Source organism: Belonocnema kinseyi, chromosome 2 (assembly GCF_010883055.1).
Source record: "Belonocnema kinseyi isolate 2016_QV_RU_SX_M_011 chromosome 2, B_treatae_v1, whole genome shotgun sequence".
Classification (NCBI taxonomy): domain Eukaryota; kingdom Metazoa; phylum Arthropoda; class Insecta; order Hymenoptera; family Cynipidae; genus Belonocnema; species Belonocnema kinseyi.
In genome coordinates, this window is record NC_046658.1 from 27,616,278 (window position 1) to 27,635,814 (window position 19,537).

At 36.7% G+C, this 19,537-nt stretch overlaps 1 protein-coding gene across 16 annotated transcripts in view; it reads left to right on the forward strand.

Annotated features, from left to right (window-relative positions):
* The window catches only part of LOC117166986 (extracellular sulfatase SULF-1 homolog), a 554,052-nt gene that overhangs the window by 205,109 nt on the left and 329,406 nt on the right, over positions 1-19,537 (forward strand). For all 16 annotated transcript variants that reach the window (XR_004466341.1, XM_033351500.1, XM_033351499.1 and 13 more), the window contains 2 exons: positions 6,013-6,163; positions 6,301-6,476. Coding sequence is in view for 15 of the 16 variants with exons in the window: in XM_033351500.1 (XP_033207391.1) it covers positions 6,013-6,163; positions 6,301-6,476 (327 nt within the window). In the remaining variant the exon portion in view is untranslated. The remainder of the gene's footprint in view (positions 1-6,012; positions 6,164-6,300; positions 6,477-19,537) is intronic.

Consider the following 19,537-nt stretch of genomic DNA (forward strand, 5'->3'; position numbering starts at 1 on the left):
TATAGTAAAGGTTTTTTAAAGATAAAAAGTTATCACATAAAGTAATAACAGTTTTCCATGGGTTCGCTGAAGCCGCACCTCATTACGGCAAATAAAGTACATCCCAGTTCAGATTTATTTTCTCAAACATTGTATTCATTTTGAGCACCGAAATGTAAGGGGTCTGGGTCGAGGCTGGAACAGGAATCTGAAGAAAACCTGAGATACCGAAGACGACAACGAACACTATGACTTTGTTAACGCATGAACACTGAAAGGTGGTAAACTGTGGGAAAATCTCACAGTCAGTCGGCCGTTCGTCAACCACTGTAGGGAAAAGGGCCGAACACTGCTAATAAGGTGCAGCGATCCCGCGCAGCTAATAGAGGTAGCACCCGTCAGACACCGTCTTGACCGACGGCCATGTTTGTCTAGACAGGGTGGGGGGGGGGGGCTACCGAAATCACCGTCCAGCCACAAGCAACACGGAGCAGTTACTCTGCGACCAACGGCGAGTGGCAGCACTAGGCGGACCACCGTGTCACACCGAACGAACCCTGCATCGCTGAATTGTGAAGCGACAATACATTGGTCGAGACTCAAGGTGCAATTTAATGACTAGCAATTAGGCAGCCAATGGGAACCTCAGTATTCTATATAGCGAAACCAATCGGCGCGGCGGACGCTAGTACAAGGGCACAAATTGGCGGAGTTAACATATTGGATCCTTCCCGTTACAACCAGCCAATCAACAGGCCCGACGCTGAAATTTTAAAACTCGAAGGTAAGACAGCAGCCGAGACCAGGAACTGACGTTTCAGTTCTTAGCTTGACGGCGTCTTGAACTTCCTGGCAAAAAGACCGGTAAAGGGACCATAAAGACCGTAGAAGGATGAACTAGGGGACTAAATAGGAACTAGCAGAATGGCTTCGAGTTAGGTGGCCGTACTTTTCTTGGTGAGTGTTCCTAGTCGCTTTTCCAGGCAACCGCTCGGTACAACCATGACAGACCACGTGGATGTTGAGTTTTCATAGAGAGGGCTCAAAGGCACGACTCGCAACCACACCTACAGTTTCTGCAATGGGGCATTTTGAGTTCGCAAGGATGCCCTCTTGGACTTCCAGGAGCCCCTGCGACATTCCAGCGGCGGGTAGACTTTCTTATAGGGCCAGACATGGAAGCAAATGTCTACGCGTACCTAGATGACATGGTTATCGACAATAAGATGCTCAAGGATAACCAGGAAGAGGTCATTTGAGTGATAGACCGCGTACAGGACTTTGCGATTGACGCGGAACCACTGAAAAAGCTGCTTAGAACGAACGTCCTATGGGAATGTGGAACTGAACAGGAAGGCGCCTTCGCCAAGCTAAAAGAACCAATCGCAACAGCACCGTTACAAACGTACCCAGACTTCGAACTACCATTCGTGCTCCAGACCGACGCGAGCGATTTTGGTCTTATATCAGTTTAAACGCAGATGCAAGATGGCGTTGAGAGAGTGATCGCTTTTGCCAGTAGGACAATGCCGGCCGCGGAGAGAAAGTATTCATAATCCAACCAGCCGATTGGCGCGATGGGCACTTGATCTCCTCAAATACGATTTTGAGGTCGTACACCGGAAAGGAGCTTTGCATCATGTACTTGACGCCCTTTCTATGATATACAAGACGGAAGTGGAAATCCCCATAGCCGTTATGGAGCCGTTGGAGGACGAGTGGTATCATAAACGACTGCGTGAGGTGAAAGAGACCACTAGAAATTTCCTCTGTGGAAAATAGTGGATGGAATGCTGTATCGATACCGCCCGAATCCACTAGTAGATCCGGATATCGAAGACCGAGAGGCTGAACAGTTGACAGTACCAGCCAACAGAAGACAAGAAGTCCTCGATGAGATGCACAATGACTGGCAAGCAACACATCTGGGAATCGAATGCACGTTCTTGAGAATCTTGGTACAGTATTACTCGCCAGGTATGTATCGTAACATTTCTCTATGGGTACGATCAGGCGCCACCTGTCAGCATATCAAGGATGACGTAATGGGTCCGTGGCCAAAAGCGGCACTAGTATTCGAATATTTAGTGGTATTCAAAGACCTTTATACCAAATAGGTAGTCTTGGCACCCATGAGACGTGCAAAAGCCGAGACAACTATCAAGTCTTTCGAGGATCATGTATTGAACCTATGGGCAGTGGGAACCGTACCTTAAAGATTTTAGGTTCGCCTCAAATACGTCCGTGCATAACATCACGAGAATTTAATCTGCCTATTTGAATCTAAGTAAAAACCAAAACCTTACAATAGCTTGTGTCGAAGGATCGAAGGCCCACCCGAATTTCCCCCACAAGACCACGAAGAATGGAGGCAAAGAATGGTTAAATTTAAGGAGCTTCAGGATTTAGTCTCCTCACATCACGCGAATTCGTTCGACCGTCAAAAGGTAAATTACGGCAAAAGGTGGCAAAACGTGGCATTCAAAGATGGAGACAGGGTCATGCGCAAAGCCGAGTTAACATTCTCAGCCCAAAAAGAGATAACAAGAGATTCCCGTAAAACTTCTGTTCCCCTACCGGGAAGAGAGACCGCCTAGGGTAGGGGGGGGGGGCTATAGCCAACTCCTTTCTAGTTGTTTCTCGAAACCTTTGCATGCCCATAGTATTGTAGAAATAAGCAGAGCATAGATTTTTTTTGTTTGTCGTCATTCTCGCCAGATAAGATTTACGAGATTCCTGACATCCATTTCTTTCTATGTTACGAGTACTCAGAATTGAGTTAAGTAGCTTTCCAGTAGGCAGGAACCTTGATAAAACGGATGGTCCAGGTTCAAAAGATAGGTCTGCGGAGTGCCAGAAGCAATAGCCACGCAGTTCAGGAGAGCCCTAACAGAGGAACCACAAATTGGAGTGTGAGCTGGGGAGACTGAGGGAATGACTAAAGTGCAAACAGGCCGAGAGTAAATAAAGCCGGTGGGCTGCGGCTTTATAAGAGAACAATATTCTCTTAAAACATTAGAAAAGATTTCCAAAATGGTCGAAATGACTCTCGAAAATTTTAAGACAATTTCACGGATAATTTGAGCCAGTTTAAAGGCATTTAGTAATTTTTCAGTTTTTCAAAGATTAAAAATATTTAAAAACTGAAAGTTTTCCGAAAATTTATATTTATTTAGTTTTAACATTTTGCAAGCTTTGAAAAGTCCTAAATATCTCTTAAACTGATTTAAATTTGCCCTCAACTTGTTTAAACTTGGGAAAAATAAATTAATTTTCTTTAAAATTGTCTTGATTTTTTTTACATATTTTTTTTCTTGACTGAAAAATATTTTTCGGTTGAAAATACAAGATTTAGGTTAAAAAGTATATTTTTTTGTTTTAAAAATTCTTTTCTTCTGGTAGAAGTTGCATCTTTTTCTATTAAGATTGTAAATTTTTGGTTTGAAATCAAAATCTTTGTTCGTTGATCTCATTACTAACAATAAGCTACTTTGAGTTCAATTTGGCTTCCATAAATTCTTCAGGTTCAGATTGAATCGTGTGAAGCGCGTGAACGAGAAAGAGAAACAAAAAAATGTATTTTCTTAGATTTTTGTACCATGTTTTCTAACGAGGTCCACCATCATTTTATTTCGCAAAATAATCGAAGTCTGATCAGTAACATATATTTTTTACAAAGCGATAAAAATGAGACAAAACAAATTTCATCAATTTACGAAGAATTTGCAGAAAAGTGTAGAATTGCTAAAATTTTCGTTTACTTTGATCATTGCTTACGTAGACTTAGTTTGTTCGCTATGGTGGTCAAATAACATTACGCTATATGTAAGCGTCTAATCAAAAGGGTGTCACGGCAAAGAAATATAATCGAAAATGAAGCCGAAGAAAGCCCGTATTCGTCGTTGCTTACCAAGCGGATAGATTGAGGAGATTTTATTTACGAAAAATGTTGTAAAAGACTGATCGAAAATAGAACAGGTTATGCCTGAAGTCAACGAAGACAACGAAGGTGGAATGTGTAAAGATAGACTTATGAGGAACAATATCAAGTAATCGATAAAAAATTCACCAAAGTTGCTGAGAAAGTAAGTCTTCAGACATATACTGTTAGACGAATGTGTGTGCGTGTGTATGTATATACTGTTATGTAGAAATCACCTTATTCATAAGCATATTAAAAACTTTGTAAAGAGGATTTAAAGATATAAAGGCAGATTTAAAGGCGAAAGGCTATAGAGTTTTAATACCTGCCTATAAAGGAAATCGTAGGATAGCTGTTCAGGATAGCGAAGGTACTCTAGGAGACGAACTGATTGAGAAAGGGTGGAACAGAAAGAAAGTAATTTTCTCGCCACTGTCCTCTGGTGATTTGCAGAATTTTCCAATAATCTCCAAAACTAACCTAAAAATACTCTTTACATGCAACATTCATATTATTTATAAATAAGTGAAAAATAACAAAACAATAAATTAATAGCAAATAAAGTAATTCAAAACAAAATAAATAATAAATTTGACACTATATTAGGCTCACTTTCTTCTACATACATTATTAGTTTATTTTTTATAGTAATAAATGTTCCGACAGGTTCGTACCAGCTATCTCAAACAGTTTGTGTTACCTTGCTGAAATAATAAATAAGGATGGTAGCGTGAATCTTAAATTAGTAAACAACAGTGACAGCATGCAACAAGTACAAGTCCCATCACGTCACGTGCAGAAAATAAATTACCGTTGTTATATTGAATATATTCCTCACATCAGAGGATATAAAGGAATAAATCGACGTACGTGCGAGTTTTCTAATGGACGTAAAACCCTGGGATTCTCCTCATATATTGCGGCAATTATTAATTACTTGAAATATTCTCACTATTCATCGAAAATAATAAAGCTAGCAGAGATACTTAGCAAAATATTTACGAATACCAACACACTGCCACTAATTCATGAAGACAGTGATCTTGATTAAGACAGTAATATCGTACTTTACACTTTTTGTGTAATATAAAGTTTATTGTGCCTAAAGCTGGGTGGCCTTATCTTTGCATGTAGGGCTCTACAAGGATGGACGAGCCCCTTTCCCTAGTTGCTCATGATAACAGCAATTATGAAAATGGCTAGGAAGCACGAAGAAGTGGACAAAGAAGCGTTTCTGTACAAAACAGCGGAGGAGGCATCAAATCAGAGCAAGAAGCATCAAATCTTATCCATCTCGAGTACTCACTCCCACAGGCCAGGATTAAGAAAGTACTGGAGAAAAACTTCCGTGAACAGCTCCTCTTCAAGCGGATGCATGGCATCTTCCACAGAAATGTGGAGAATCATCTATGTCGTTTGAGCTAAGTTTTGCTTTCCTTAGATCACTCGAATAGAAGTCGGGCTCGGAGAGTTTTATTTTTACATGCCAAGATGGTGCCATTTCTACTTACGCATTCCGTCGCCAAATTTTGAGCCAAGACATTCCCGATTATAGATGCAGAGAGTGTTATGCACACCCCGAGCATCTAGGACCTACATCCAAAGGCACAATGAGTCACTGAGAGTGCTTTATTACCATATATGTCTTGCTTACCGCTTTCGTCCTAATACCGCTTCGCTAAAGGCTCCTAGGCAAATAAAATCAATTATCGAGGATTAGAGGTTCCGCATATACTGGAACTTCATATTCTCAACAATTGATTCTGTTGCTCCTTGTTCTCGGGGTGATTGAGAGTTTTTCCGGATCATCATATTCAGTCCGCCCAGACTGTAACCGCTTATCTCGCAGTCGTGAGACGTGGTTACAGCTGAAGTTTCTACTCTGATTTTATTGGGAGCGGTTGCACTTTTTAGATTAGGACCTTCTCCGGGCCAAATACCGCGATTGCCCTTATGGCAAACTTTAAATATATGTAAATCACACTCTAGCCTGCTGCGCTAACTACCGATTTGTGGTAGAACTAATCTCTTGTCGTATCTAGGGCTTAATATCTTTGGTTAGATGTTTTAAAATATTTGCTTATTTATTTAAGAAAATATTTTTATTTCAGTACTCCAGCTTACGATTATGCTCCAAATCCTGATAAACAGTGGATTTTACAAGTGACACAAAAAATGCAACCAATTCATAAGCAATTTACCAATCTCTTGATGACAAAAAGACTTCAGACACTTCAAAGTGTCGATGCTGCAGTTGATAGGGCAAGTTATCTCTAAATAAATGTTCATATAATAAAAATATTAGAAAACCGCAAGTTTGTATAATTTTGACGGCGACTTATGAAGGTAAACTGAAATAAAAAATTAGCGAAATGATTCATTGATTATGATTTTTTCAGATTTATCAAGAATTAAAAGATCTTGGTGAGTTAGATAATACGTATATAATGTATACATCTGATCATGGATATCATCTGGGACAATTTGGACTTATCAAGGGAAAAAGTTTTCCGTTCGAATTCGATGTTAGAGTACCCTTCCTTATTCGAGGACCTGGAATTGAACCTGGTACCATGTAAGTGATTCTTTTTTGTTAGATAACATAACAGTATTTGTGAATGGGATATCAGGTTATGTTGTTCTTATGTATACTTTCTACGATTCGTGTGATTGGCTAGAGCGTCCCACCGAGGGGTCTGCGCTCTAGCCCATCACAGACAACCAAGAGAGTATAAATAAGAGTGACATAACCTGAAACTTCAGTTTCAGGATAGGCCTGAAGAAGTGGGCTGTAATGTTCACAAAACGTTGGCCAAAATTCGTAGTTTTGTGCACAACTGGTCGAGAACCGGTTATGACGGTTATGACTTTAAGGTTACGACTTAGTGAAAGTTTCGCACCTCCAAATCATCTATCTCAAGGAAAATTACTTTTACCGAATTTTTTGTGTACAGTCGCTGCAGCTCCCGTTTGAGTTCTTGATTCAGCTCGCCTTTTTCCTTCTCCTTGGTAGTGACGTTATAGTAGGCCGGGAACGAGAATTCAATCAAGATTGTAGTTCTTTTCTCGAAGTCTCGGAGAACGATGCCAGACCCCGAGCGTACAATAGAGACTGCTGTCGGAAAATCGTAATTAACGAAAAATTGGCACTATTAGACTATTAGGATTGCATTATGTTTGTAGAGATACGTCGTTTCCGCGTGGGTGGGACACCCAGATAGTATGTATTCTATGTACTCAGCGTGTGCAGGACACGGTCTTTACCTATCGCTTGGAAGTTCTTGGCATAAAGTGCGTTCACTGTATATTAAGGCAAAAATGACGTCGTCCTGACGTGCAAAAATAAAACACTCTATACCTGAGTTAAGCCCTGATGATCCGAGAAAAGGTTAAAGTTTAAAATCCAGGTCATGGGTCTCGCCCGCCTACTCCGCGGCTGTTTAAAGAAATGTTCCTTTGCCAATCATCTCGTGCTTCCTGAGCATTCTTAGGAGAAGATCCCTGCCAGTTGCAACGATGTAAGCTGTACTTAGAACAATTCGGTTATGGAGACACTGGAAATTCAGAAGTCTGCGTCCGCCTTGACGGGGTGAGATGTATAATCGCAGAATAGACGAATTGGTATTCAAGCTCTTACGCATATGCTCGATTTAACATTTGCCGATATCAAGGGCCGTAAGCTCGTTTTTGGCCTATTGAACCACCCCCAATGATGACAGTAGAACGGGGACGGGAAGCATGTTATTCGCAGGTACCTTACTAAACGCCGGCAGATTTGCAGACCAAATCTGTCGAAGAAGATGCTTGTATCTGCTTGGGAAATACTCTTTCAGTTATGTTACGCCTTAAATGCGGTTTTGAGAAACACCTAGCTATGTATAGGTCTTTCCAGTGTCAATATGTCTAATAACACTTATATCCACAAGCTCAGGTTCTTTGGGAACACTTATAATCTTTCCTTTCGTCCGATGAGTTTTGGCGCACTTTTCCAATTCAACGTCCATGCTAAACTCTCCTGTGCACTTTTTGCAGGTATTTAAAACAGTCTGAAGTTTGCTTTTACCAGAAGCATAGATCTTTAGGTCATCCATATAAAGTACATGAGTGATCTTATGCTTGCGATGATAAGTGTCGCCACAAAAGTATCCAGCAGAATTTCGCATTGTAGAAGGTAGAGGCAAGAAGGCGATGTAAAAAAGTTGTCTAATGGAGTCACCCTGACAGATGCTCCTCTGGAAGATAACGTTGATCGTTTCCAAATGGGCATCAATCTATCTATGTGTCTATCTATATGTGGATGAACTTTCTAACTTTCCAATAGACAGATGGTAAGTCTAAAGCTTTTCGGTAATCAATCCAGGCCATTCACATGGCGCGCTGATTGTCTGCTGCATTTTGGCAGACGCACCTTTTAATTAGCAGGTTCTCTCGGTAGCCTGCTACATCTTTTTTCGAGCCAGATTATTTATACATCTCTCTTTATACAGGCTCAATTCTTTAAACAATCATGTTGTTTCGGGCAGCTGTAAACATCTTATTCAGCGTGTTAAAACAAGTTATTGGTCTGTAATTCGTTGGGTTGAACAAGTTGTTTTCTTTCGGTACGAAAATAGTGTGTCCTAACACCAGCCACTGTGAAATGGGCGTTTTCGACTATAATATAACGTGAATATTCGGGCCAGATATTTATGTGTAGAAGTAAAGTTCTTGCACTAAAAAATATTGGTACCACCTTTTCTTGCAGCGGAAAAATTCTTCGTTCTTCTAAATGCCGTTTTTACCTTCTCAGCAGTGATTGATGCACATTGCTCCTCAGATGTTATAAGTTTTTCGCAAAATTCTTTGAAGTTGTTGATATTATCAGAATTTTCTTTCCGCTGCAGGGTTTTCGGGGTCTTGTATATCTCTCTGTAAAAAGTCTACCTCGTTGGACTTTAGTTGGTTTTTGACAGAAACAGGGGGAATGCTAAGGAAGCGCGGTGGGTGAACAAGAAACTGTTGATTCTCCCTAATCAATCTCTTCCTCCTTTGAATTCTCCTTCTTGCATCCGATAACACCCGTTAGTCAAAGTTCTCACAGCACCATAAACTGAACAATTGTTGGTCGTCTGTGGCTGGACCTAATGTTGCTTGCTCATATTCGCCTGAAGCTTTTTTTCCAGCAGTGGTTAGCGAAGCGCTCCGTGTACATATCCATTTTTAAGATACATTCATGTTGATTTCCGAATAACTGATGCGAAACGTTCTGAAGATCTGGGGGTTTTTGGCACCACAGAGTGTGCATACGCGCCATAAAGTCTAGCAAGTCATCCTTAAGTTTATTTTTCCACTCAATTTGTGCGTTTCGCAGGTTTGACGTCATGTTTTCATCTAAATTATTTTCAGCACCCCGAATTCTAATATGATCGGCACTGTTTGCCGACCCATTGTCGGTTCCTCTACGCGTTCGATCGTTTTGAAGGGCATCTTAAACTTTTTGGTGGTTTGATGGTTTTATTATTGTTCTCAAAAGCAGCTAGCCGAAGGGTTCGTCCTTTCTTGTAGGGTCCCCCATGCAAGGATAAGGCAGCATACTCTGTGATGTCACCCGGTATCATAAAGTCACCGTTGAAGACACATCACTCAGGTGCTATTCAGCTTTCAGCATGGTTTTTATGCATCCGTTTAGGGTTGATTCCTTCGAAACCATCCCTGAACAATTATCCGCGACGGCCTATTATTTATTGTAACATGTAGAACTTAGTCAATTATTTAATCAATATAATTAGTAAATTAGTTTTGAAATTAGACTGCCTTGTAGGTAAGAAAGTCACTTCTTGGATCAGAGGAGGGAGTAAACTCCGCTCTGTTCGCCTGTGATTTAGAGTCTCCCTTTAAATCATTTAGCTTAAGCTGAGAAGGAATTCCAGTGTCATTATACTCAATTAGGAGTTTGATTTAAAATAATATATGATTTGCAGAATAGAATCTAAAAAAATAAAAATACAAAATAGTATTTTTTTCAATTTAAAAATCACGCAGTATTTTATAAACCTAGAAACAAACGCAGACGTTATTCAAACTATTGATTTGAATTTGTATTTAGACATTTTATGTCACTGAGAATTATCTATGATTATTTGACAGCAGAGAAAGAAGTTGACTACAGTGTGCTTGAAAATAAGGCAGATAATAAAAGTCTCATTTTTAAATGCACACATTGTGATTTCAAGTATTTCATTTATTTAAGAATGAAATCACCGTATTTAGTCAACCAGTGAATGAAGTTGACTTCAATCGGCTTGTAAATGTAGAAAAGAATTTAATTCTTATTTTTATTTCACAGGGACTATTTGCTGTACCAGAATATGAGGTTGACCTCATTCTGGTCTGAACTGAGGCAGGGTAAAATCTTTCTAAATATTATAAATGTACACATAATCAAAAAAAATTTACTCGCAATCAAATAAATGTTATTTTTATCCTGAAAAATAAAGCGCTTATAAGAGGCGTCATTCGCTACGCAGCCACAAGAAGTCTCTTTCAAACAAAAATATTTAATGAACCATTTATTAGAGTAGACTCCAACCTGCCTGTAAAATATCATTTTCTTTTAGGAAACGTTTGAAATTGAATCAGATCTTTCATGATGCCTATCTTTGGCTGGGAAGTTCGTAACTGGCGTTTAATAATCGTTTAATAAGTTTAATAAGCAGTCAGCGGACAATTTTCAGTGGTGCTCTCCAAGGAATTAACCTTAAAGAGAGGCGCAACAACCGTGCCGAAAACTGAATGGCACCTGCGTAAGGTGTCTCGAATGGTAATTCTGGGATACCGGGTGACTTCTCAGAGTATGCAGCCTTTTTCTTGCTTGCCGGTTTCTACAAGGATGGATGATCCTCTTTTCCTAGCATCTCTCCGAAAAAGATAAAAACGTCGAATCCGGCAGGTTTGGTCTTCCGACCTGTCGGCGAGGAACAAAGTATCTGCAACAAACATGATTGCCGTCCGGATAATACTATATTCATTTGGAGAGCTTTCATGGACGAAGGACGAGCTTAGCTCCCTTGATACCTTGTCACGAAAGGTCATGCACATAAACAAAAACATATGCTTTAAATCTTCTGTTCCAGGACATTACATCTCACGCTGCACGGTGGGGCAAAAGTACGAAAAAATGTTCAAAATACGATTTCGACTACAATTTTCAACAGATTAATTTTTTTTGCAAATTAAAGCTAATCGATTGAAAAAAAATATTGTGTAATTTATTTATACACAAGATTGGCCAAAATCGTAAAACTTAAGATATCGTTACTATAATAACACGCAATAACCTAATAGTTTATTATAAATTAATACATTTGTATTAACTATTGTATTGTTATAAACAATAGTAGGTAATTTTTAAGTGGTTGTGGATATTTATTAATCAATTTTCTTTTTTAATCCAATTTAAAGTAACATAAAAACATTTGAAGACAAAACGGAATATATTTCTTATTGTTATAAACAAATTTTATAAACAAGTGCGCCGTTTAAGCCACTTTTAAGTATTTGAGGTACTTTTTTTTAAAGTACTTTGTCAGTCTTACTAGTGATACTCTTGTAAACTATTGCTATTTCGTGACAAATGTGATTGTCAGAAACTAATTTTATAAATAAATGCGCAGTTACTTACACTCATTTGTCTTTGCTCGAAGTAGACGGCTAACTTCGGACTGGTATCGGCTATTCCGTGGGTTTTACATGCATTTTTTTTTGGTTTGAAATAGATATCTAACTTCAAACTGAAACTGCTACTTCTTGGTTATCAACTAATTTTGTTTTTTCTTCAAGTAGCCGATGTCAGCAGCACGTGTTAACAGACTTTTAACCTTGGTGTTTTAAGAAATATTCTTCTTATTGTTGTCCTAAATGGGCGACGTTAAAGTCAAAAACAAAATCCTGTCGGTTATATTGATAGGTAGTATAGAGTCAGGCGAGGGGATCAGTATTGGACCTTTAACAAACTCGATCAAAGAGAAATTTAAATTAAAGGAATATGAGGTTGAATTAGTCCAAGAAAAGCTTTTTCGACACTTCATTCCGGCGTTTAAAAAAAAAAAGCGATTTTTATGAATAAGATGTGTATGAAGGCAATCATAAAAATTGTTTACTTTCCCCCTATGTGGTATATTATGAGAATCAAAAATGTGAAAGACGTTTGGAGAGTGATTTTGAAGATTGTTCGATTTCACCTAATAGGAGAAAGAACAGGAAACCTGTTCAGAAACAGAACTTAACGTCGCATTTCTCACAAACTTGAAATATTTAGGGAAGACTTCATTAGAAAAAAAATCCGTGAAGCTCTAATAGAGTTTTAATGGAAGATGCTAAACTTTTGAAGCATTAATTTGAGAGTATATATCTGCAAATAAAGACAAAGAATTCGGACATATTGGAACCGTACAAAGAACTCTCTACAACAAGACAAACATGCTGTCCTCCAGCATCAGCCATACATGTTAGGGAAAAACCGGTTAATATTGATTTACCAGCTTTCTTCAATCATACAGAATCACGTTTGCTTCAAATCCCTGAAATTATGTATTTGACTAATATACTATTATCACCTCTAGAAATTTAGTTAATTTAAAGCTGATAACCAAATAGGGTTCTGATGAAGCCTCTAGTCAGAGTAAGTATGAACAAAAATTCGATGAAGACGGCATATCCGATGAAAGCATATTTATGGTATCTATGGTTTCTACCCTTATGCTTAGATTCCAATCTCCGCTCCACTCATCTGAAACATTTTCTCTCGAGTCTTCGTAACTTTGGAACAATCTTTGGTTTTCACAATGGTTTTCACAATGGTTGATGGAAAAGTATTCCAGGCAGTTTCTTAAACATCATCAGCTGCATCCTGCTTTATACAGGATGGGCACGCTGGGACTTACATGTATGGCGAACTTGAATGTTACCCAGAATGCACAACAGCAGGGTATAGGTTATGATATGTAGTAATTACAAATGATAAAAGTGTTTATTTAATAAGTAAGCGATACATGTCGACAGAGAAGTAAACTTCCATTTTTTCCTCTAACAATAACATTATGGAATGGCTGCTGGGTGACAAATACTATAAAATAGTAATAATATTCTGCGCTTCCAGTGGGCGAAGTGTGAATTGTGTTTAACGCTTATTCGCGGTATAAAAAAGGTATTTATGAATAAATAGGATATTTTTTAAATATAGTGAACAAAATATTATATGCGAAAACTTTAAATAAACATTACCTGCATTTACTTACAGCGATTAGGGCAAACAGGTGCATGTGAACATAACCTCGAAATAATGACAGATCGGCCCGGCATGTTTATTATACTTTGGATTGATTGTTCTTGACCAAAGAAATGTTTTGTGGTTTTGTATGTTTATCAATAACAATATCGGCAGTAATAATTTAAAAAATAATTATTTATTCATAATTTGACAGTAATTACTTATTAATAATCTTAATAAGCAACACATTATTTCAGAATTTAATAATTGATTTCCATTGTTTTTTTTTTCACAGATCGATCCTAGACGAAATACGCATCAGGAAATGCAGATGGAATTGGTGCATTCAACCAAAATTATTGCAAAATGATTTCTCTGGACTTCATCTCAAAATTTGGTTTGGTAAACCATTAAAATAAATTAGAAACTCGCCGACGATAGGAGTGTATCTAAAGTAAATTTAGAAGCGAAATTTTAGGCAGGAATTTTTATTTCAATTTTTTTAGAAATGATTCTATTTTCGAAATTGCTATCTCTGGATCTGCTTTGCAAACCGGCATTTAATCAGGCCCTAAAATTAATTCTGAGTCATTTTGATGGTATAGGCGTATCAAAAAGATATTCGAGGGAATTTAATTTGGCCGAGTTTTAATTAATAAAGTTTTTATGCACTTTTATTTTTTTTTATTTTATAAAATGTTTTCTCTGGACGTCATCTCGAAATTTGGTGTGATCAACCACTGAAATAAATAAGAGCCTCGCTGAGGATAGGAATGTATCAGCAATCAATGTATAATCGAAATTTTAGGGTCCGGCATTTTTATACCAATTTTTTTTCGAAATTATTCTATAATTGTCTATTTTATCAAGCCTAAAGATTAAATTCATACATTATTGGTATTTTATCAGAAAATAAAAATATTTCAGTGTAATTTAAAGTTACTCAAAATGTTATTTTAGTGTATTTATTTCAGGCATCGTTCAAGTTTAAATTATGCTGTTGGAAATGGAGACACCAATTCCGTAAATTTTATTTCAGATGTTATCTTTTAAACTGGATATTACTCTATATTTATTATCGGTTAATCGAACGAAATTTTTAGTTGACTTCTAGAGAAAATATGTTCTAAAATAAGAAAACTCCCTAATGACTTTATTAGTTAAAATTCAGATCCAGAGATAGCAATTTTGAAAATAGAATAATTTCTCAAAAAATTTTAATAGAAATTCCGGCGTGAAATTTGGGTTCCACATTTATTTCTGAAACACGCCTATCCTCAATGAGACCCTAACATATTTCAGTGGTTAATCACAACAAATTTTGTTATGACGTCCAGAAAAAACATTTTCTAAAATAAAAAAATCCCTAAAAACTTTATTCATTAAAATTCGGCCGAGATAAATTGCCTCGAGATATCTTTTTGATAACGCTATATCATGAAAATGACTCAGAATTAATTAAAGGGGCTGATTAAAAGCCGGCTTGGAAATCAGGTCCAGAGATAGCGATTTCGAAAATAGAATAATTTCTAAAAAAAAATTTAAATAAAAATTCCTGCTTAAAATTGCGCTTCTACGTTTATTTCCGATACACTCCTATCCTCAACGAGTCTCTAATTTATTTTAATGGTTAATCAAAGCAAATTTTGAGATAAAGTCCACAGAAAGCATTTTCTAAAGTCATCAAAATGACTCAGAATTAACTTTAGGGGATTATTAAATGCCGGCTTTGAAATCAGATCCAGAGATAGCAATTTCGAAAATTCAATAATTTCTAAAAAATTGAAATAAAAAGTCCTGTCTAAAATGTCGCTTCCAGGTTTATTTCTGATACACTCCTATCCACAGCGAGTCTCTAATTTATTTTAATGGTCGATAAAAGCAAATTTTGAGATGAGGTCCAGAGAAAACATTTTCTAAAGTAAAAAAATCCTTTAAAACTTTATTAATTAAAACTCTGCCAAGTTAAATTGCCTCGAGATATCTTTTTGATACGCCTATACCATCAAAATGACTCAGATTTAATTTAAGGGCTGATCAATCCCCAGTCTTGGGATAAGGTCCAGAGATAACGATTTTTCAATCATTTTGGTTGAAAGGCACCAACTGAAATGCACCAATTCCGTCTGCATTTCCGGATATGTATTTCGTCTAGAATCGACCTTTGGAAAAAAATAGAAATAAATGATTAAATTCTGATTTAATGTGTTAATTATTAAAATTATTAATAAGTAATTATTATTTAAATTAATACTGCCGACACTGTCATCAATAAACATACAAAACCAAAAAACATTTCTTTGGTCAAGAACAATCCATCGAAAGCATAATAAGCATACCGGGCACAATTCACACTTCGCCCACTGGAAGCGTAAAATATTATTACTATTTTACAGTATTTGTCACTCAGCAGCCATTCCATAATGTTATTGTCAGAAGAAAAAATAGAAGTTTACTTCTCAGTCGACATGTCTCGCTTGCTCATTAAATAAACACTTTTATCATTTGTAATTACTACGTAACATAGCCTACATTTTTGTTGACACTTGTATCTATTTGAAGTTTCGAACTTAACCATGAAATCTATGATAAACTTGATCCAAAGATGCACGGACTTGACCGAATGGCCGATCCGAATGCAACTTTAAAGGCGCGGAATTTGAAAATGCCCCCGTACAATTTCGGGTAGCATTCAAGTTCGCCATACATGTAAGCCCCACCGTGTCCATCTTGTATAAAGCAGGATGCAGCTGATGGTGTTTCAGAAACTGCCTGGAACACTTTTCCAGCAACCATTGTGAAAACGATTTTATAATGTACACAAAATTTGAAATTATTGATTTTAATGGTTGTTGGTTACAGTGCGGCAGTTTCTTTTTTCATTGGATTTACTTCTAATCTATTTTTAACGTGTTTTTCCTTTTTGTATTCAAACATTGGCGGACAATAATATCTGACAGAACCTGACCAAAAATTGTTCCAAAGTTACGAAGACTCGAGAGAAAATGTTTCAGATGATTTGAGAGGAGATTGGACATCTAAGCATAAGGGTAAATACCATAGATACCTTAAATATGCTTTCATCGGATATGCCGTCTTCATCGAATTTTTGTTCATACTTACTCTGACTCGAGGCTTCATCACAACCCCATTTGGTTATCATCCTTAAATAAACTACATTTCTAGGCGTGATAATAGTATATTAGTCAAATACATGATTTCAGGGATTTGAAGAAAACGTGATTCTGTATGATTCAACAAAGCTTGTAAATCAATCTTGACCTGTTTTTCCCTAACTTGTATGGCTGATTCTGAAGGACAGCATTCTTGTCTTGCTGTAGAGAGTTCTTTGTACGGTTTCAATATGTCCGCATTCTTTGTCTTTATTTGCAGACAAATACTCTCAAATTGATGCTTCAAAAGTTTAGCATCTTCCATTAAAACTTTATTAGAGCTTCACGGATTTTTTTCTTTTCTAATGAAGTCTTCCCTAAATATTTAAAGTTTTTGAGAAATGCGACTTTGAGTTCTGTTTCTGAGTAGGTTTCCCGAATGGGCGCAATCTTTCTCCTCTTAGGTGAAATTGAACAATCGTCAAAATCACTTTTCGAATGTCTTTCACATTTTTGGTGCTCAAAATATACCACATATGGGGAAAGTAACCAATTTTGATGTTTGCCTTCATACACTTCTTCTTTATAAAAAAGGAGCTTCTTTTTTTTAAACGCCGGAATGAATTGTCGAAAAAGCTTTTTTTTAACCAATTCAACCTCATATTCCTTTAATTTCAATTTCTCTTTGATCAAGTTTGTTAAAGGTCCAATGCTGATTCCCTCGCCTGTTTCTATACTACCCATTAATATATCCGACAGGATTTTGTTTTTAATTTTTTTGTCGCAAATAAGCGACAAACAAAATTCTTACTTCGCCCACTGGCACTGCAGAATATTCTTACAATGGCTTCTCCTCTACTGTTCTGCATTTCGGGTAGCTTTCATGTTCGCCATGCATGTAAGCCCCAGCGTGTCCATCCTCTATGTAAAGCAAATCCTTCAGAAATTAACGGTTTAAAAAATGTTTAGAAAAGACGTGTGGAGCCAGAAAATTGCATTGAAAAATCACCTACCATGGATTATAACAATACGATTGTTAAGGGTGGAATGGAAAATAAGCACTTACAAAAAAAATTTTGTTGTAAAATATTTAAAAAAATATTGTATCAAAATTTCAAGTCAATCGAAGCAGAACTCTTGCTGTTATAGATTTAAAGTCGATAGACCGCAACTGCGCTTGAAAATATAGGAACATGCATTATCCCCCATTTCCCCTTAATAAAAATGTATTAATTTACAATAAACTATTATGTTATGTTTCAGGAATGTTTATTTATTGATTGAACACTAATATCAATCAGTTTGAATTCATTGCGTGTCATTATAGCAACAATATCTTAAATTTTTCGACTTTTGTCAACCTTTTTTATAAATAAAGTGAAGAATAATTTTGTTTAAAACGGCCTCGAGCTATCTATTAATAATTTAGTAAGCTTTAGTTTTCAACAAAAAATTGTAATCGGTTTAAAATTGTGGCAGAAATCGTATTTACAGCATCTTTTCGTTGGAGGCCCGGATAAAACAAGCACTGAAGAAAAACTTTCATGAACAGCTCCTTGACGAGAAGATGCACGGTTTCTTCCACAGAAATATGGAGGATCAGTCGATGTTGTATAAGCTAGTGTTTGCTTTCCTTAAATCACTGGGATTGAAATCGAGCACGGTTGGGTTTCATATTGGCATGTTAAGACGTTGTCTTTTCCATTTTAGCATACCGTGACCACATTTTCGGCCAAGATATTCCCGATGATAGCTGTGGAGCGTGTTATGCACACACCGAGCATATAAGACACATACTATCCAGTTGTCCAACTCATACGGGAAAGACCTACATCAAAAGGCACAACGCTGCACTAAGAGTGCTTTATTACCATCTCTGTCAAACTTACGGCATTAGCCTTAGCACCGTTCTGCTAAATGCTCCTAAGAAAATCATCATTTAGGATAGCTGTGAATATTTTATACAGTGTGTGCATGGTCAGCAGCTTTGACTTGTTAAGTGTGTGATAACGGGTCCGGAGTTGACGCGCAAACTTTTCAACCTTGGCGGTGAAATTCTTTCTAGATGTGATTAGTCAATCACACAGTGAATGCGGGACGCGTACTGTCTTACCCAGCCTATCTTTATGGCGAGTCTTTTGGTCTTATGATCAACCGTTGGTTTTGTTTTACGGTTCGCATCGGCCAAAGCTCACGCTGCATTATACACGCAACAATTGATAGTCCAGAGGTCGGATTCTTCGGGAAAATGTTCACGAAGCTCGTTATTCATTTCAGCCAGATCTTTAAGCTTGAGAGAAACCTAGGTGTTGATTCTAGAGGAATCAAAACCTATTTTGGTATATATATATATATTAGAGTGGTCCAAAAATGCATTGCAATTTTTTTTTTCTTTTTATAGGGCAAGAAACCCTTCTAAAAGTTTCCATTTTCGGAGAAAGAAGATCTGTATTTTTATGTTTTTATTTGAATATCAACACGTGCTACCGGGTACTTAAAAATCTCATTTAATTAACAGCCGGAAATTTTTAATTTTTGCAAAATTGAACTCATGTTCCACGGTTTGATCGAAATGTGCCCAGGTTTTTACAGATTTAAGATGAGTGTCCAGCAAATTAAAACTACACTAATAACTTTTATTTCCAACCCACCCTCTCACCTTCTCCGCAGCGCCCCAAATATTACCCAAAAATAAAAAAACTACATTTTTACGTGTTATTGTTACTTCTTAGCAATTTCCGTCGTCTTTTTCATACAAGAATTACTAATGGAGCATTTGAATATTGTTAAATATTGTCATCGGAGCAGTACATTTTTCTAAGAAACTTATGTAATTATTTAAATAATTAATTATGTTTTATTTTCAAAATTGCTAAAAATTGAACCAGAGATATCAACTTTCTTTTTAAATTAATATCCTATGCAATTTTTTGTTGAATAATCACATAATTTTGATACATTTCTTGTATTTTTTAAGGAATTTCTATTTTTAAAAACAATTTTTATTTGTTTAAACAGTTATTTTTCGATAAATAAAAAAATGCGAGAAAATAGAAGATATATTATTAATTACGATTTTAAAAGTATTCTTGTAAAAGTAACTATTTAAATAAATTAGATTTGTTTAAACACTGAAAAAGTGGTGCATTTATTCTTTCTATACATTATACGGTCAGAAACATAATTGTATGTCCTCTACTTTATTTCGTGTTTTAAGTTGTCGAAAACTAACTGCTTGAAGAAATGAAAGTTTGATATCCGCTAAATTATATAAAT